Consider the following 21,434-nt stretch of genomic DNA (forward strand, 5'->3'; position numbering starts at 1 on the left):
TGTGAATTTTCCAGGTCAAATTCCATAATAAGACTTATTTTTCTAGCCTCTTCACTATGTTATAGTGTTTGACGTCACTTTTAAATCATTGAAAACAGCATCTGTATTAGTGCCACATGGTGCTCCTGAAATCACAGAACACTTCATGTACCTATCTCTGATTAATGTCCCACGTGTCTTGATGGTTAAACCGATCTACAAGGTAGTGACAGGGATACTCATGACCACAGCACTATGTAGTACCGATATTGCATCCACACCATTTTGTTTTACCAATGAACCGGTAAAATCTACGATTCCTCAACGAAAGGACTCTACGCCATGTTTCGCAAAATCGTCCGATTACATGATGATATCCTCTAATGGGAAGAGTAGTGCCTCTAGAATCGTCGCTACTGACGACAAGAGGGAAATCTGCCTGTAGGATTCGCCTGTAGGATTCTTTGGATGATTTCGCGTTCGGATTTCGAGGATTTACCAATAGTATTCGATCAGCAGCAAAATTCTCTCAGCTACCTGAGGATACGAGTGACTGTGAAGATGTGTGATGCCGTACGATCCGAGGAAAATCCAAACGAAATGACTGGTTCCCAGACCGAACGCCACAAAGGTGATGTCCGGTGAGCTGAGTCAATCACATTCAATATTCTTAGTAGCATCAACGTGCCGTTACTTTATGAAAGTACTAAGCTCCTCCACCAAGCTCCTAAGCTACTCCAAAAAAAAACTTTTGGATCCATATTTCGGTCCGACAATGTGACAAAGAATCTACGACATACAAACAAATTTGGCGGTATCATTACACAGGGCTATTTTAAATCGTGGATCTGGCGAAGTAAATACCAAATTTCATTACCGAATCGATAGCTTCTATGGAGGCTATATCAAAAAGTGGACCTATGGTAACAATTTCTTTGGGAACAGTTCAGCGCTCCCAACGAAAACTAAATACGAAATTGCAGCTATTTTTGTGTGATAATGTGGCTAGAATCTTGAAAATAACGAAAATCCGGAGGTACCGTTCTATGGGGGCTATATCTAAAAGTAAACATATACCAACAATTTTCTGGGGGTAAGTTAAATGCTCCCAACGAAGGCCTAATACGAAATTAAGCCCAATTCAATGTAATAATAATGTTTGGACGAAATGTGTTTCAGACAATTTGGAGTTGATTTAGCCATGTCCGTCCGTCTGTCTGTCTGGCTGGTGCGCACGATAACTCTCGAACGGAGCAAACGATTCGGTTCAAAATGTGGCTTTCGTAATATTTTGCCCAAACTTAGTTTATGTTCGAAGATGGGTTATATCGGTCCACTCCTTCCGGTACCTCCCCCACAAAAGTTCGAAAATGTTCGGAAAATTTGTGCGCATGATAACTCTTGAAGGGAGTAACCGATTTGGCCCACACTTTGTACATCGTGAACGTTCTACCAGATTTAGATTAACTTTAAATATGGACTCAATCGGTCCACTCCTTCGGGTACCTCCCACACAAAATTTCGGAAAGGTTCAGTTTAGGACCTGCTCTCGAACCGCTTTGATTTTTCTTGTAGCAACTTGTATTCGCTGTTCCCCATACGACGGTACAAGCTTCATAAGGGGCAAGTCCATACTTCCTGAGAAAAAAAGCCTGAAAGTTGCAAAAACCACCTATGACACCGTGTGTATTGGTTGGAGTGCAAGATAAATCTCAAACGGATCTGCCAATTCTGTCCAAAATTTGGCCTTCGCAATATTTTGTCCGAACATAGTTTAAGTTCGATGATAAACCATGTCGGTCCACTCCTTCAGGTGCCTCCCTCACAAAAATTCAAAAATCTTCGGAAAAAATATGCGAACGATAACTCTTGAAGGGAGTGACTGATGTAATCCATACTCTGCACATCCTAAGATATCTACTAGATATAGATCAGGTTAGAATATGGACTATATTGTGCATTCACTTTAAGACCTGCTCTCGAATCACTTTGATTTTTGTTGAAGCGATTTGCATTTGCCACCTCCATTACGACGGTAAAAGTTTTTTTCAGGAGCAGGTCCATATTTCTTGGGAAAACATCCCGAAAGGTGTAAAAAGCCATATGTCGCCATATGTGGCTCTCGAACTGTTCTACCGATTTGGTGCAACATTTGGTCTTCGTCATATTTTATCCAAACTAAGTTTCATGGGGCAATACCGGTCCCCAACATTCGGTACTTCTCCCCAATATTTAAAAAATGTCACTAAAATGTTAGGACGATATCACTTGAATGGTGCAACCAATTTGGTCCAAACTTTGGATCTCCTAATATTTTGTCAAAATTTACTTTAGTCCACATTTTTGTCGGCAAGTTCAAATTTTTAAAAAGGGCCACAAAATTCTGAAGAGACGCTAAATACATTCTATCTGTCCGTAGATGAAAGTTTCAATTCACATTGGCTGAGGGTATACCTCTGTCGGCAAAGCCGACTGACAGCCTGATTCCGTTGTCGGATGTTACCTCATGAAGGCTAAACTTTCCGACCTTGGAACCAAAGATATTTTCCCTCCCAATTTTAGCATTACAATCTCCTAGAACAATCTTAATGTCATGGGCAGGGCAGCGGCCATATGCTCTCTCTTGGCGCTCGTAGAATTCTTGGTTTGTTCATCTTTCTCTTCGGTCGGGGCATGGGCGCAGATGAGACTGATGTTAAAAAACTTTGCTTTTATACGGATTGTGTGGTTGTGATGAGAATCAACCGGTGTGAAGCTGGAGACGAGATTTTTGAGCCTCCGATTTAACATAAATGCAACACCTAGCTCTTGTTTCGTTTCAAAAGGCTTCTTCATCTGTGTGACCCCCATTAACCCTCAAAATTTCGTGATGATCCGATCAAAATTGCGACCTGTAGCGTGATTTCCACAAAAGTGGAAAAATGGGATGTATTACCGACTATTGCGATATCTCCGTTATTTGGTCACCTGCGCCGACCTAGTTTACATCATTGTAAATATGGGATCTTCTACTTTCATAGCCAGGCTTTGCTTTTGGAAAGTCCCCAACCAAAGCTGTGATATTCATCATTATAATTAAAATCGCAAAAATGAAAATTTGGGTTTTATTTGCGACTATTGTGATATCTTCGTTGTTTGATCACCTACGAGAACCTACTTTACATCATTAGAAAGGTGATATTTTCTACTTTTATTGTCAGGTTTTGCTTTTGGTATACCCCGTATAGAAGCTGAGATATTTGAAAAAACGTTGTCTTTTTATCCACATAAGTTTTTTGCCCATTCCGACCCCTAAATATTATCCGACCATCACCAAAATCAATAGGCTTCTTCCCCTCCGGGACCCCCATCAACATCCAAAATTTCGTGACGATTCGATCAAAATTGCGACCTGTAGCGTGATTACAAGGTTTAGATGGACAGACGGACGGACGGACGGACACACATAGCCAGATCGACTCAGCTCGTCGAGACATTCATTTTGGTATATATAAGTATGGTTCTACGACCATTATTTCGATGCGTTACAAACTTTTTGGCCAAAACCAACTTATAATACCCTCCCCACATAGTGGTGTAGGGTATAAATATGCATATATCCGGTAGTTTCTAGTCTAACCCCCATGAACCGGTATTGCCCAATTTTATTTATTTCAAGGGTTCTTTTTTTGTCAAATCTTCAAACCGAAATTGCTGTAATTTGGTATTGTGTGTAGTCAGAGCATAGAAAGAACAACGATGATGCCCCATGTGAGCTTTTTTATAGAGGGTTGCTGCATTTCCTTCTGAAGTGAATGTAACTTGGTATTTTGGAATCTCAATGGGTAGAAAACCTCCACATAGGTTATTATTCTCCTCCAAGGAATTAGTCTTAACGTAGAGAAAGATCATAGTATGAGGGCTGAACGATAACTATCTGGCCTAACAATGAAAACCTGAATATTTACCATCAAAAATAGTTTTATTGGCTTCTTAAGTAGCGTCCAGCTTGATTTATACGTTTTTTTATGAGATCAACCCAATTCTTGAATCCGTTTTTCCACTCCGATTTCGAGACCTCCAAAACATGGTTTCTGGACGCTTTTACAGCATCTTCTGGCTACGAAAATCGTTAACCACGACCTTTTTTCTTGATATGCTTGAACCAAATAAATTCATTGGATCTCCAGTTAGTGCTATTCGGCGGATGATCGATCAATTCAAGGTTTTGTCCGGTCAAACAGGCGCTGCTTTGAATCGATGTTTGAGGGCTCGAATTGTTGTGATGCCAAATGATTCGTCTTCCATTGTTCGTTTTTCGAAGTCTCAGGAGACTTTGGCGAAAAAATTGTAGTGTACCACTCAGAATTAACCGTCCTACATTTCTGAAGTTTTGCCGAAAAAACATGCGACCATTTGCTTCGAAGTGTTTCTTACATGAGCAACTTTCGTTGGGTTTGGCTCGCTTTCGAAGACCTAAAGGGTCGATTCCTGTTTTGTTTCGGGCTCCTAAGCAAGTTTTCGTCGTATGTGACGATCTAATAAACGTCGTTTAATCACAACGATCGTTTTTAGTCATAATTTATTTGCACCAATCCACAAGAGCCTCTTTTTGATAGAGTTGGGTAATCGTGTTCAATTGAACGATCCGGATCACTGTCCTCGTTCAAAAACGAATGAGTAACATCATAAAAACCAACGTGTGAAATTAGGTTAGGTTAGGTTGAAAAAAGGGGTGATACTAGATCACCACATGACCATGTGGACATACACTTAAGCCATAAGTAGGCCTGTTGTGCGCTCTAATTTTGGGTTATTGAAGATTATCTTTTTTGACTAAGTCTAGGATCTCTGTCCTATTTACATAGTCTCTGATCTTTTTGAACTCGATTGTCCTAATTTGGTCGAGTCCTGGTATAATGTCATTCCCTAGTAACTGGGTTCTCAGATTTGTGAAGGCTTGACAATGACAGGGGTACTGTTCCGACGTTTCGTCGTCCTCTCCGCATGCTCTGCATTCACTGTTTTCTGCACAACCTATTTTGTGCAGGTGCGCTTTTAGACCTAGGTGACCTGTAAGGATTCCTGTCAGTCTACTAATAGTAAAGTAATTCTTTTGTTTTGTCCTCGTCTGGGTTTCCCCATACGATTTTTGTGTTTTTTCCCTTCTCTTCACTACTCCAGAGGGATATATGTGCATTTTTTACCCATGTCTTTAGTTCTAGTCGTGTAGCTTTAAACGGCTTAACGTTTTCTAGAATTACCGTGGGTTGCTCCTTGGCTTGTTTTGCCAAGGAGTTTTCTATTTCATTACCCCTATTATTTAATAATTATTTAATAATTTAATAATTTAATTGTTTAATAATTTAATTATTTAATAATTTAATACATTCCAAGACAGTTCTAAATTTCACTGTCTTGGTTGATATAGCTCTAATGGCTGCTTTGCTATCCGTAAGGATATTTACAGTGGCAGGCCTTGTGTGAGTATCAAACCAAAGCTGACACTCTGTTATCGCCCGGAGTTCCGCCTGCAGGATCGTGTTATGATCCGGCAGACGGAGGGAGATTTCCGATTCCGGTTCCATTATGTAAAGACCCAGTCCGGTTCTCCCCCCTAGCATAGCCCCATCCGTAAACCCACAGCTTCCAGCGGGAATCTGTGCTAGAGCTCCCCCGATCCACATGTCTCTGTCACTTCACTGACACTTCACACAAGGCTACCTGATTTATAGATTCACCCGTTGTGACCTTTAATATGTTTTGGTGGTATGTTTGGGGGCTCTTTTCGATTAATTCGCTCATCGACTTTAGCCTTGCAGCTGCGATGGCTGCCTCATACCTTACCTGATTATCTATTGGGTGTACAAACAAAATTGTTTCTAAAGCCCTGGCCGGTGTGGGGATCCTCATTGCTCCGCTAATGCTTTGGCAGCATGTTCTTTGGACCTTTTGCAATATTTCCACATTGTATTTTTTTGTCCATGGCTGTCCACCATACCACAGACGCGTACGTTAGAATTGGTCTAATTACGCTTCTGTATAGCCAGTGTATCATCCTAGGATTGAACCCCCATTTTGAGCCTATCGCCCTTCTGCAGGTTGACCAACATATTTGGGCCTTGTTGGCCCTTTCTTGTATATGGTCTTTCCATTTAAGTTTCCTATCCAGAATTACTCCTAGATATTTAACTCTACAAGATATATTTATTGTCTTATTTAGAAAAACTGGTTCCTCGTAGTATCCCATTTTCCTTTTCCTAGTGAATAGACATAATTCTGGTTTTTCCGGGTTGACATTCAGACCTCTCGACAGAGTTGATTCGGATTCTTTCCCCTCAGAAGTATTATAACGTCAATTCCTCTTCGGTTAGGGTCCTCAAGAGACTGTTTATGGTGGTAACCCACAACAGAGGTGAAAGTATGCCTCCCTGTGACGTTCCTTGTCCAACTTTGTCTCTTATTTTCACGTCGTATAGCCCGCAGCATATCCATCTGTTCCTTAGCATGTGGTTTATCCAGTTCCTTAAGGCCCTGTCTACCTGAAACTCGTCTAAGGAGTGGATAAGTGTCTCGGTGCTTACGTTATTGGAAGCGCCTTCGATGTCGATGCATACAACAAGAGTGTACATTTTCATTTCGAAGGTTCTTTCTATGTGGTGTACTACCTCATGCAATGCGGTTTCCACTGATCTGCCTTTAACGTATGCATGTTGTTTGAATTTAAGCATATCGTTGGGGATCTTACTCTTTATCATGGTTTTGACTGTCCGTTCCATTATTTTGAGTAAGAATGAAGTTAAACTTATCGTTCGATAAGATTTTGGTGTTGCATAACTTGCCTTGCTAGGTTTGGGTATAAAGACTACCCTTGCCTCCTGCCAGGCTATAGGAGTGTATGCAAGTTTTAAGCATGCATTGAAGATCCCGACCAGTTTGGACGCAATAATGTCCACTTCCCTCTGTAGTAAAGCCGGGAAGATCTGGTCTGGTTCAGCTGCTTTATATGGTGAAAAGCTTAAGATGGCTTGTTGGACCATTAAGCTGTCGATATTTGGTGCCTCTTCCGATGAGTTAACACATTCCGTCGGTGCCGCAGTGTTAACCATGGTATTCTGCGGGAAGTGCGTTTTCATCAGAAGGCCTAGAGCTTCATCTGTTGTTTCAATCCTTTTTCCATTTCCATCGACCAATTGCTCGGTCTGTGTATTGGTTTTAGATAGAAACTTTTTAATCTTTGAAACGTAATTTACAATATCCACCTGTTCGCAGAAAAGCTTCCAGGAGTTTCGTTTGGCGCTTCTTGTTATTGTTGTATTCCTTCAATTTTGCCTGATAGTTGTCCCAGAACACAGCTGCTTTTTTACGTTTGGCCCTATTATAAAGTCTGCGGAACTCCTTTCCCTTGTTACGAATTTCCCATGTCATCCAGGGTTTTTCGTAGGCAGATTTCCTTTCTCAAAGTGGACAACTTTCTTCGAATGACCTTACTAGTGTCTCGGTTAGCTTATGGACATCTCTCTCTATGTCCTCCTTACTTAGGCATTCCTCATCTGGTTACCCAAGTCTTTCTTTTACTCGTTTTCCGAACTTAGTCCAATCTGTTTTGGATTTGTTTCGGAAGGTTATCGGGTTAGGGGATAGCCTAGCTATTTTAAATCTAATATACTTATGGTCTGAGAAGGAGTGTTCCTCCAGGACCCTCCACTCGTGTACCTCGTTTATTAAATTTTCTGTACATATCGTTATATCTAGTACTTCCTCCCTAATTCTATTAAGAAAGGTTGTCGTATTCCCGGTGTTAAGTATAATCAGGTCGTTAGTATTTAAGTAATCTATATGGGCTTGACCCCTTTTGTTAGTGTTAGTACTACCCCACGAGATGTGGTGAGAGTTAGCATCGCTACCTACTAGTACTTCGTTACCTGTTTGCTTTATCCTTCTCACCATTTGCTGCAATTCCGAGGAAGGTGGTAATGTCTGGGAGTCGAACGGCAGGTATAATTATGCTAGGAATATGTTACCATTCCCCTGCTTCAATACTGTGACGTCCGACGATGACAACTCTGGAGAAAAAAGAAAGCATACGTTTTTGTGGCATACATATAATGCAGGTCCTCGGTCGGGATCCCGTATTTGCGTAAAAAAGTTGGTAATTTATATGGTTAAGTCCAAAAACCTAGTTTTTTATGGTCCAAGCTTCTTGGATTAAACCAATATGTATAGTACCTTTAGTTATTTTGTGCATAAGGGCTAGTGTTGCTGTTTCGCTCCGATGGAGGTTGATCTGGAAGACCTCAACCATTGGTCCTCCAGTAGGTTGGCTTCTTGGGAGTCGCTAATTTCGTCTGCTCCTCCCTCCTGTAAGCCTTTTAGTAGGTTGACCTCCTGGTTGTGAAATTAAGTATATGCTGTTTTGTCAAAGAAATTACCAGTGTCCATTGAACAATATTCAGTGCCTGGAATAATTATTTTGACCAAATCTACATTTGTCTTAAAAGGTATATAATTATTGTCAGGATTCATAGAACGGGATATTAATAGCTAAGGGGTTTTCTTTGACATCTCAGCTAAATAAAAATTAATGGATGAAAGAAATTCCAGCTTAATTTCTGATTAGGGAGGCGAATGTTGAAATTGGACGCAAAAGCAAAACGGCATAAGAATTTTGACACGTCATAATTCTGTTACTTTTGGTACTTAATCGTACCTTTTGGTACCAAAATTATTTGCTTTAGCTAAATTATTAACATTTAAGTAAAAAATGTATTTCACAGTCATAGATTTTAGATTAAAATAGGAAATGTTGTCAAAAGATGTAACGAAAATTTTCATTCACAATTTAGCTAATTATTAGTAGCTAATTATTAGATATTGCTGCAGTTATCTGTTTATTTTGTAATGAATAAATATCAAAACACTGAAAACGCTGTAAATATGCACGATCTAGGCAGAAAATTCGAAATTACAATCGTTGTTCTTTGAAGTCATATTTTGCTATTCCACTCGGTTGATAAGCCACATGCTATTTCCATGCCCAAATGTTCCCAGACATAAGAATAGTCTAATCAACTATTTAAAATACTGCGATATTTAATTTTTATCGTTAATGCTGTGGTCTATAATGAATATTTTAGCACTTTGAACGGCCTTTCATAACAACATGGTATTAAACTGATCGAAGTGTTATGTATTCATTTGCCGAACACTGCTACTATGGTAAAGCTGAATTTTGTGGATTACGTTTTGAGCGTATTTCAAATATCACATTTATTAGAGAAAAAATGTTCTTACTGTCATCAAAAAGTCGAAATCCGCAAAATATTCCGAAATAATGGGAGAAAGCCAACGAAAATGCTGTTTAATGATAAATAGGGATATCCAAGAGATCCCTCCCTATATCCTTGAAATATCGATCTGTAAATTGGTCCATAATGGTACAGATGTGTGTGAAATATATTATTTCTACCGTAACTGATAATAATCAAAAGTAGAAATAAGACGATTTTAATTGTTGAGGTCTAAAAGCCAATAGAACAATTTTGTCAAAATACTTATGCGACGCAGTAACATTTTATTTCCTTTACAAAAGTGCAAGCGCATATTCGAATTGATAAAATTTATAACTAATTTTAAGTACTCTAGTAAAGCATTAGCCACAACATTTTTTCGTATTTTTGTAGAAGACAAATCGGGTAAAAAACCGAACACATCATTTTTTTCAAACATGTCAAAATAATTATGCCAGGCACTGTAGTGATCCGGATCTGTCAATTGAATGAGATTGTCCAACTCTACTTTTTGAGCGGTTGCTGGATCTAGCGAGAAAAATCCATTTTTGCGGCAAAGTGTTCATGCAATATAAAATGTTAGTTGGTAGAAGAAATGCCCAAAGGTATCTCTATCTCACGGTACATAACATGACGATCGTGCATTATCCGTTCACGCACGGCTTAAAATTTGTTCTGGCACAACGACCGATTTTGGGCGATCCTCACAACCTTCGTTTTTATACCCTCCACCATATGGAGGGTATAATTAAATTTGTCATTCCGTTTGTAACTCGTCGAAATATTCGTCGGAGACCCTATAAAGTATACATATTATTGATCAGCATAAAATTCTATGTCCATTTGACCATGTCCGTCTGTCCGTCCGTCCGCCCGTCTGTCAGTCTGTTGAATTCAAGATACAGCTCGCAATTTTAAAGATAGAGAGTCAAAATTTGGTACAGAAGTTTTTATTACTTGCAGGATGGTTGGTATTGAAAATGGGATATATCGGTCCACGTTTTGATATAGCCCCCATAGAACGGTACCTCCCGATTTTCGGTATTTTTAAGGGTTTAGCTTCATTATCCTACCCAAAATGGCTGAAATTTGGTACTTAGTCTTCTTTAGAGGTATAAAATGTTCCCCCAGAATTTTGTCGGTATCGGTCCACACCTTCATATAGCCCCCATAGAACGGTACCTCCCGATTTTCGGTATTTTTAAGGTTTTAGCTTCATTATCCTACCAAAATGCCTGAAATTTGGTAAGTAGTCTTCTTTAGGGGTATAAAACTTTCCCCCAGAATTTTGTCGGTATCGGTCTACACCTTCATATAGCCCCCATATAAAGATACCTCCCGATTTTCGGTATTTTGAAGGTTTTAGCATCATTATCCTACCAAAATGGCTGAAATTTGGTACGTAGTCTTCTTTAGGGCTATAAAACTTTCCCCCAGAATTTTGTCGGTATCGGTCAACACCTTCAATAACCCCCATAGAACGGTACCTCCCAATTTTCGGTATTTTGACGGTTTTAGCTTCATTATCACACCGAAATGGCTCAAATTTGGTACATAGTCTACGTTGGTTGTATAAAACTTCCCCCCAGAATTTTGTCGGTATCGGTCCATGCCTTCATATAGTCCCCATAGAACGGTACCTCCCGATTTTCGGTATTTTGAACGTTGTGGCCTCAATATTCCACCGAAATGGCTGAAATTTGTTATTTCGACTTCGTTGGGGGTACTCAAACTTACCCTTTAAATTTTTCTGTATAGGTCCACGCCTTCATATAGCCCCCATGGAAAAGTACCTCCCGATTTTTCGAATTTTGAAGGTTGTGTCTTCAATATTCCACCAAAATGGCTGAAATTTGGTATTTAGCCTTCAATATGATATAAAACTGTTCCCCAGAAATATGTCTGTACAGGTCCACACTTTCATATTGCCCCATTTCTGACTAAAATTCGTCGGTATAGGTCCACGTTTCGATATAGCCCCCATAGAACGGTACCTCCGGATTTTCGTAATTCTGAAGATTGTGACGTCAGTATCCAACCGAAATGGCTGAAATTCGTTATTTTGTATTCCAAGAGTTATAAAATATTCCAGAAGAGTATTATCAGTATAGGTTCACGTCTTCCTATATCCCCATAGAAGCTTACTTCTTGATTTTCGTTATTTTTTTTAGTTTTAGCCACATTCTTTTACCGAAATATAGGAAATTTGGTATTTTGTCTTCTTTGAGCCTAAAAACTTTCCGTCAGAAATTTGTCGGTATAGATCGACATTTTGATATAGCCCCAATAGAATGGTGCCTCACATTGTTTTACCGAAATTGCTGAAATTTAGTATTAAGTCTTCTTCATACACGAAAGGAAACTAATTATTCCATTTTACTTCAATTCAACTTGTGGTGGAGGGTATAACAAGTTCGGTCCGGCCGAACTTAACGCCGTTCTTACTTGTTTGACTAATGTCGGTCACGATTGAATTCATTAAACCAGTTTTTCACAGTGCTATGGGATGGTCCTTTATGCAAAGATTTAATTTAATCGATGCACTCTTGCCGTGATTACCCACGTGGAAAGCTGTGAAAAATGATCGGAATGAATGTTCACAAGTAAATTCCATTTTTTTTTTTTTTTGGCAAAGTAATTTTTTCAAGTCACTGTAAACAACACAACACAAGGTCGTTGATAAACCGCCCTGAGTACGTATAGGCTACAAAACTGTCAAACTGTTCAAAAAATTTTCAAATGGCGCCTGGCAATACGCGGTGTTGCCTAGGCTAGATAGTTTTCGTACAGCCCTCGTAGTTACTTATTGTTCATATTTCCTTCAATACAGTTCGTGGTGGAGGGTCCAAAAAGTTCAGCCCAGCCGAAATTAACTCCGTTCGTACGTGTTTCAAATTAAAAGGGGTTTCCTCTGAAGCGATGATTGCTGAATTTTCTTTTCTGTTGATTGTGTAGAATATGACATTTTTCTTGCCAACATAAAAGACGAGTGCCAAATTTCATGACAAACTTAGGGCCTGTTTATGTACATAAGAAAACCAATGCGGAAGAAAAACTACCAAATTTGAGTGTGTATTTCAAAATTGTTTTTTGTTTTGAAGCAAAAGCAAATGAAATAATATTTCAAAAACTAAAGTTTGGGTGTCTTTCATGCGCACACATTTTCGTTTCGAAATACATAAACTGGGGGTTAGAAGTTGTTTTTTTATCACATGTTTATTGTCTTCAATGGTAGTTCTATGTTGTACAGAAAACATTCCTTATCCGCATCAATTGCACATCGGAGCCCTTTGAAATTGAGTAACTAAAGACGCTTTCTCGTCGTGCATCACGACATTCGTGAGCCATTCTATACGGTTTGACAGATTTATATAAATTCTTTTCGATCGTATGCACAAACTCAGACCCTTCTAAAGCATAATCCCTAAATTCTCATGGAAAGTTTTTCTTAAAATGAAATTCTATACTTTATGTTCAAAATAAGAAGAAAATAAGCAAAAGAAAGAAATTACTAATTAAGCTGTAAGCATTTGTTTTGCCAGAAAACCAACAATACAATATCATACTATGTAGATAGATAAACTGTAACTTACTTACCACTTTAAACTTATTATCTTTGTTCTTTTTTCTTCATCATTTCCTGCAATCCTTATGAACTGCTTGCCTTTTTCTGTGCAATGCTGCAACTAATTTGATTTACTTACAGCATATAATGGTACCAATATAACGTCTAAATATGTGCCCTTTTCCGATGGACTTGTGATAAAGGATGTAACACAAGCAGATGCTGGTGAATATACGTGCCGGGCAATGCGTATAACATCGGACTTTGTTGATGCCGATCAGATAACGATACTATTGAGAATACAACGTAAGTATTTCTTTTCTTGTTTGGTTTTGATTTTTTGTATCAAACAACAACAAATATGAACAAACAACAACACTAAAGGATGTAACACAAACTGTGAGTTTGTTTACAGTAAAGTCCATATAAAAAGAAATAAACAGTTAGACAACTAAATGAATGCAAAAGAAAAAATTACACACCTTGAAATGAAAAAACGTTATAGTTATAAATAATTTCACATTTTCTTAAACATGTGCGTATATTAGGAAGAACCAATAAAAATAAAAAATAAAAAATTTTTGAAACACCTAAATTGTTTCCATTTGATCCAAAAACTGTATACAAGACGTGAAGACGTGAATATTTGTCATCAAAACCAGTTTTATTGTTTTCTTAAGTACGAGGGGCACTAGAAAACCTTCTGACCTAGGCAACACGCAATGTCGCCAGGAGTCATTTGATATTTTTTTGGAAAGTTTGCGGCGGATATTTGCATATTCCTCTGATTGAAGAACTGCACTTAGTCACCTATGTAGATAACTAAACAATCACATCGCTCATTTACTCAAAGAGTGACACATCTCGAAAAATTAAGTTTCGAGAAAAACGCGTTTTAAGTTGGCGATTGAAATTTGACTTCCCAACTTAAAAAGATTATTACACAAAAACTAAAATAATTACTTGGACCATATTTTGCAAGCAGATAGCCAGCTATCAGTGCTACATTTCTGTGCATGATCAAGCATGATTTGATTTTTAGAGATATCAGCATGAAAATTTGACACAAGATAAAGTAGAAGTCGTAGAAAAAATAGAAATTGCTAACTCAGAGAATGCATTTTTTGAGTTATGTCACTCTTTGAGTAAATGAGCGACATGTGTACATATGTCATTGAACATAGGATATGGTTACCCCTTGCGGCCATGTGGAACTTCCTGTTTCACTGTACGGGTTTTAGAACTATACGTTTCTCTTTTCTGAGTTCCACAAATGAAGTCTTTCCATGTGCTCGAACAGCTTGGTATGGTTGACGGCACCACGACTGTTCGTTCACACGGGCTGTTCTGGTTCAGTCGTGGATGGATATGTCAGGATACGAGTAATGCTGTTGTTGTACTGTGCGTTTTGCGGAATCCATTCGGATATTGAGCTACTAAGAAACTGTTTTTCATCATGGGGAGGAGTAGTGATTCTAGAATCATCGCAACATAATACTGTCGAATTTTGGGAGAGGGGGATGTTAGTTTTACAGCCTCAAAGAAAACTAAATCCAAAATTTCAACCATGTTGGTCAGATATTGTGACTGAAACCGACAATTCTCTGCAGGAATGTTGTGCTTCCCCAACAAAAATTATATATGGAATTTTATACATTTCCGTAGGATAATTCGGCTAAAACCTTCAAAATGCCCACATCGGGCGGTACTGCTCTATTGGGGCTATATCAAGGAGAGGCCCAAGAAGACTAAATACCAAAATTTCAGCCATTTCGTTTTGATAATGAGGCTAAAACCTTCAAAATGCCGCAAATCGGAAAGTACCGTTCAAATGGGACTATACCAAAAAGGGGGCATATTCCTACAATTATATGCGGGAATTTTACACATTTTTGTAGAATAATTCGGCTAAAACCCTCCATATACCGAAAATCGGGAGAGGCTTTACCTAGGCTTGGACCTGAATAGACAAATTTCTTAGAAGATCTTTTGCAGCCCCAAAGAAGACCAAATACCAGATTTCAGCCATTCCGGTGTGATAATGAGGCTAAAATCTTCTTAATGGTAGAAATCGGAAAGTACCATTCTTATGGGGACCGGGCTATATCAAAACGTGGACTTGTAGTGACAAATTTCTGAAGGAAGGTTTTGTGTCCCCCAAGGAAGACCAAATACGAGGACTGCGCGAAAGCTATCTGGCCTAAGCAACACTGCGTCTTGCTAGGCGCCATTTGAATTTTTTTTTTTGATAGTTTGACAGTTTTGGGCATATACGTACTCAGGACAGTGACTTGAAAAAAATCACATTGCAAAAAACAAATGGAATTTACTTATTAAAATTTTCGTCCGATAATTTTTCACAACTTTCGACGCGGATAATCACGCAAGATTGCATTGATCAAATTAAATCTTTATATGTTGATAAAGGGCCATCCTATGGCACAATGAAAAACTGGTTTAATGAATTCAATCGTGGCCGACACTAGCCAAAAACGAAAGTCGTGAGGGTGTCCCAAAGTCAGGCGTTGTGCCAGACAAAAAAGCCGAGAAAAAAATAAAAAAGCAAGAGAAGACGAATCATTCAGCATCATGACAATGCGACCTCTCACACATCGGTTCAAAGCAGCGCCCGTTTTGATCGGATAAAACGTGGAATTGATGGGTCATCCGCCGTACAGCGCTGACTGGGTATCCAATGACTTTATTTGATTCCAGTATATCAACGATTTCGTAGGCAGTGGTCAACGATTTTCGTAGACAGAAAATGCAGCAAAATCGTTCAAAAACCATGTTTTGGTGATGTGCAAATCGGAGTGGAAAAAGGGATTCAACAATTGGTTTGAACGCATGAAAGAGCATATAAATCATGCTGGAGACTACTTAAGAAAATAATAAATCTATTTTTATACCCTCAGCATTTATGGTATACATATGGGGAATTCCAAGTGAAATCGGACAGTTCGGAGAAAAGTAATTTTTGATTTCAATTGTTTTTGGTTCAATTTATGTTCCTAGCCAACAGAACATTTTAGTATATTTTAAAATTATTTTTTGACCAACGGTACAGAGATATCGCCTATTGAAATTGTCGCATTTTTAAAGAACTATGTTCAAATAAATACTCATAACTTCTTTAATATTGGTCCAAATGGGACCATCTTTTTTTTGATTTGTTTGTTATTTTATCAGCTATCGAAAGAAATATTTAAAAGAAATATGCACAGTGGGCTTCAATGCAATTTTCGGGATTTAATATTTAAAATCAATTTTTAAACATGATTGCACCCTTCGATTTTTTCAAAAAAATTTTATGTTAAACTACGTTCAATTACAAAAATTTTAAGCCCTATGTGGTAATGGGATTCGGACGATTAATATTTATTCTGAATTTTTTAAAATTTGTCAATACAATTTTTCCTTAATACCTTTGTCCAAAATTTGTATTTCCTGTATTTTTGAAGCTAAAATTACATATTTATCATTATATATTATATAATTATCATAAAAAATAGAAAAAAAATCCACAGTGGACTTTAATGGAATTTTCGCTGATGCATTTTCAAAATCGAAAAATGACGCAGTTTTTAAGATGTTTGAGATAAATTCATAAATATAAAATCAAAACAAATATTTATAAATGAAACTTTTAATTTTTGTAATAAAATAATAAATTTTGGACAAAGGTATAAAGGAAAAATTGTATTGACAAATTTTAAAAAATTCAGAAAAAATAGCAATCGTCCGAATCCCATTACCACATAGGGCTTAAAAATTTTGTAATTGAACGTAGTTTAACATAAAATTTTTTTGAAAAAATCGAAGGGTGCAATCATGTTTAAAAATTTATTTTAAATATTAAATCCCGAAAATTGCATTGAAGCCCACTGTGCATTTTTCTTTTAAATATTTCTTTCGATAGCTGATAAAATAACAAACAAATCAAAAAAAGATGGTCCCATTTGGATCAATATTAAAGAAGTTATGAGTATTTCTTTGCATGTAGTTTTTACAGAATTTGACTTTTTCAAGGCGCGATATCTCTGGAACCGTTAGTCAAAAAAATTTGAAAATATACTAAAATGTTTTGTTAATCAGCAGCATCGCCACAGCAAAAAATAAAGGAAATCAAAAACCTCATCTTGAGAAAGTGTCCGATTTCACTCAGAAATCCCCATATACACTTTCATACGGAAAAATGTGTCTCATCGAAATAATGGTTTTAGACCCCAAGTATGTTTAGACGAAATCCGTTTCAGATAATTTGGAGTTGTCCGTCTGTCCATCTGTCTGGTTAGCTGGAGCGCACGATAACACTCGAACGGATCAACCGATTGGGTCCATAATTTGGCCTTAGTAATATTATGGTCAAACTTAGTTTAAGTTCGAAGATAGGCACTATCGGTGAGAACTCCTGGTACCTGCCCCCAAAAGTTAAAAAAATCATTAAAATATTACTGTTGAACGGATCAAGCGTCCAAACTTTGGATCTCCTAGTATTTTGTCCAAATGTAGTTTTTCTTCAGAAATGGTCCATAGCGGTCTTTACCCATAAAAGTTCAGCATTTCTGTTTAAGTGCAGTTTAGGATCTGTTCGAAAATCCTTTGGAAATGTATGCCGATGATACTCCCTATGGCCCTGTGTACAGCTATATTACGCTTTTCGTGGGCAAGTCCATGTTTCTTGACATAGTGTTCCGCAACACTTTTGAGCTTCAAACCAAATATATGTTTTTGTCAGCAAGTTCATACTTTTAAAATCTGCGTATCCGGTATTAAATTTGATATTGTCAATAGAAGAAAATTTCAATTCATACAGGCTGAGGGTATATCTCTGTCGGCAAAGTCGACTGATACTTTTTTTACTTGTTCATGGTAAATATTCCCGTATTCACTGTTAAGCCAGATAGTTATCGTTCAGCCCTCGTACTAAATTGATGCCATTTCTGTAGGATAATGCGGCCAAAACCCTGAAAATACGGAAAATCGTACGGTACCGTTCTATAGGGGCTATGTCAAAACGTGGACATATTCAATAGCAAACATCCTAGGAGTAATACCAAACTATAAAGCTCTATCTTAAATATTGCGTGCTGTATCTTGATTTCAACAGACTGACGGACGGATACACGGACATGGTTATATCGACTTTGAATTGAATGCTGATCAAAAAAATATATATATTTTATGAAGTCACCGACTAATATTTCTATGTGTTACAAACGGTATGACAAAGTTAATTATACCTCCATATTGTGGTGGAGGGTATCATCAAATATCAAACCTGAAATTGAATATTTCACGTGTGTGTTTCAATCCAATTTTATTTTAATGGTATCGACTGTAAGCTGTTTTAGAAAGGTGTAACTGACAGCAGCAAAAAAGAATAACTAACAACAACGGCAACAAACCGATGTCTGTGTTTGCCAAGAAAATTGTTGGCAAATACCAATATAAACTCAAAGCCAAGTTTATATTGTTAACTGCATGCACAAATGTTCCAGGAGGAGTTGAGGTTAACATATGGTCGCAGTGGAGCCATACGTTTTATACAATTTGAAACAGTTACTGTGACTATGTTAGTCTGATAAAGTCGACCTATTTTATAGCAGTGATATTTGAGGTTTTGATTTGGTGAAGTTTAAGATATACAACTTACACACAAATGGATTTTTTAGCAAAAACTAATCGACTGAGCCAAATTCTTACTTACTTAGATGGCTTTTATACTAAACAGAACGTCTTGTTCCATAGGCCTAACTAAGAATAGATTTCCAAAGGCACCGATCTCCTGCTTTACTTCTACATTTTGGGATGCTATGCGTTGCGATATCATCTTCAACTTGGTCGTTGCATCGGAATTTTGGCCTTCCATTAGGGCGTATACCGTCGAGTGGCTCGCATTCATATTGCTTTTTGGCGGAGGCATCTTTATCCATCCTGCTGCGTCGCCCCAACCAGGGGAATCGTTGTGGCCCGAAAAGTTTTACTATATCTATGTCGATCGGTTTATACGACGTCGGTATTCACCGTCAACGTATTTTGGTCCATAAATCTTTCGAAGAATTTTTCTCTTAACACACAATGTACTGTCTCATCTGCTTTCGCAAGTACCCATGCTTCAGATTCATACATAAGTACGGGTAATATCAGTATCTGGTAGAGTGTTAGTTTGGTTTGACGAGAGGTGGTTTTGATTTTCAACTGTTTACTTAGATTTCATAACTGATGTTGTTAGATTTATTTATGGCGGTGCCGAGATAAATAAAGTCATTTACTACCTCAACATTTTAGTTATCTGCATCCACATTTGGTCAAAATCTACTGAACATCTTGCGTGTTGACTTCGTCATATCGCCGTTGACTGCCAGACCCACTTTGGTAGAATCCTTTAAAATGTTTGCAAAGATGCCTGTTACGGCTAGCGTTGATCTACCAAATATGTCAATATCATCTGCGTAGGCCAGTAACATAATTACCCTATTGTATATCGTGCTATTTTTTCTCTGGTCGTATATACATTCGTATCTCGTATGATCTTTTCCAGTAAAATGTTAAATAGGTCACACGATAGGTTGTTACCTTGTCTGAAACCTCGTTTTGTTTTAAAAGGCGCGGAGAGGTTCTTTCCTATTTTAGCTGCTGATCAGCCAATATCATTCTCATAACCGTGTCAGTTTTGCAGGGATTCCTAACTCAGGCATTAGTCAAGTCAAAATAAGCATTGAAATAGCAAAAATTCCCACAAAGCTGAATTTTAGTGGACAACTAGGGTTTTTCATTAGAAGCAATGTCCTAAAAGTCCCCATCAACCCCTCCTTATTTCTTCACATGTGTAATTTGACACTTATATCGCGATATCTCAGGAAAAGTGACTTCTATTGAAAAGCGATAAAGATCATTCTTGCAGAAATTTTAAGTTAAATAAAATTGAATTGAATTGAATTTGTAAGCCGACATCTTTTACCTTAGTCGATTTTTGATAGGACTTACCGTTTTTGGGAAAAATAAAAAAAAAACTGAATAAGGCCACCAAAATGACGTTTGACCCTGGATAACTTCGTTTGCACACATGGGATCGATGGGGACTTTTAAGACGTTGCTTCTTATGGCAAACCCTACCTTCCCACCAAAATTCAGCTTTGTGGGAATTTTTCCTATTTCCCTCTTATATACATGCCTATTTTGACTGGACTACGTGGCTTGGAATGCCTCTGATCTAATTGCGTTGCCGAAGGCGGCGGACAGCCCATCAGCTTGTCATGGCCTCGCTTTGGCTAGCTAGTAGACATTCAACGTCGTCGTTTGCGACTGGTTCTGGGATATCTTCATCGCCGCCCATACCCGATACTAAGAGCTTTATGAAATGCTTCTTCCACTAGAGCGATTCTCTAACACATTTTTGGGGTACCGGCAAAAATTGGTAAAATTAAAATGCTTATAAATTCGGTAATTAACGATATTTTTCGGTAAGTTCGCGACAAATAAAAAGTAGCCGTAAAGTTCTGCCGATAGCAAGAGTGTTGTCAACTTTTATTTTAACTTTTCATTCATAATTTTGCGTTTTAATTTTAAAGATTTTTGTCGGTAACTCAAAAAATGAGTTAGAGAATCGCACTACAGATCTTCAAGACGCTATCTGTATCAGTTACCAGATTCCCTTCATCATTTTTGCAGGAGAATGTGCGTGCATCATACCCATCAGTCGGGTGTTTTACACTCTGGTAAAATTTTAGGACTTCACTCTGACTCCTGAACATCTCGAGTTTCTCACGCTCAAATTTTTCTTGCTTTTCAGACAATTTGGAGTTGATTTAGCCCTGTCCCTCTGTCTGGCTGACTGGTGAGCACGATAACTCTCGAACCGATCAACCGATTTGAACCAAATTTTGTGTTTGGAATATTTTACCCAACCTTAGTTTAAGTTCAAAGATGGGCCATATCGGTCCACTCCTCGGGTACCTCCCCCACAAAAATTCAAAATTTTTCTGAAAAATGGTTTGAACGATAACTCTCGAAGGGAGCAATCGATTTGACCCACACTTAGCGCATCGTATTGTACCTTCCAGATATATATCGGTTACAAATATATACTATATATTCAGGTACCTCAAATTCGGTAAAAGTGAAGTTTAAGAGATCCTCTTGGACCGTTTTGAAATTTGTTTCAGTTGGTTGTTCTTGCTGTCCCCTTTACGAGGACAGAATTTGTTGGGGGACAAGTCCTTACTTCCTGAGATAATTGCCCAAAAGTTCAAAGAAACCCTAACGGCACCAACTAAAATGGAACCAAATCTTTTACTTCGTAATATTTTGCCCAAATTTTCTGGTACCTCCCCACAAAAGTTCAAAAATTTTCTGTAAAATGGTGTGAACGATAACTCTCGAAGGGAACAATCGATTTGGTCCATATCGTATCATTCCTTCCACATATAGATCGAGTGCGAATTTGGACTATATCGGTCCACTACTTCGGATATCTCCCACATCTGGTTGTGTATGCGGTCCTAGTTACGGGGGCAAGTTCATACTTCCTAAGAAATTGGTCCAAAACTCAAAAAAAAAACAATAAGGACGTCAGAAGTATTGTGTTTACTTATTTCCTTTAGGTCCGAGCTGAGGGT

General features: G+C 38.0%; 1 protein-coding gene across 1 annotated transcript in view; it reads left to right on the plus strand.

Annotated features, from left to right (window-relative positions):
• LOC141393216 (neural cell adhesion molecule 1-like) overlaps positions 1-21,434 on the plus strand; it is a 280,193-nt gene that overhangs the window by 237,762 nt on the left and 20,997 nt on the right. The window contains exon 5 of the mRNA XM_073966178.1: positions 12,955-13,119. Coding sequence (XP_073822279.1) covers positions 12,955-13,119 — 165 coding nt within the window. The remainder of the gene's footprint in view (positions 1-12,954; positions 13,120-21,434) is intronic.

This window comes from Musca autumnalis, unplaced genomic scaffold (assembly GCF_047663935.1).
Source record: "Musca autumnalis isolate F117 unplaced genomic scaffold, ASM4766393v1 scaffold_2, whole genome shotgun sequence".
Taxonomy (NCBI): Eukaryota; Metazoa; Arthropoda; class Insecta; order Diptera; family Muscidae; genus Musca; species Musca autumnalis.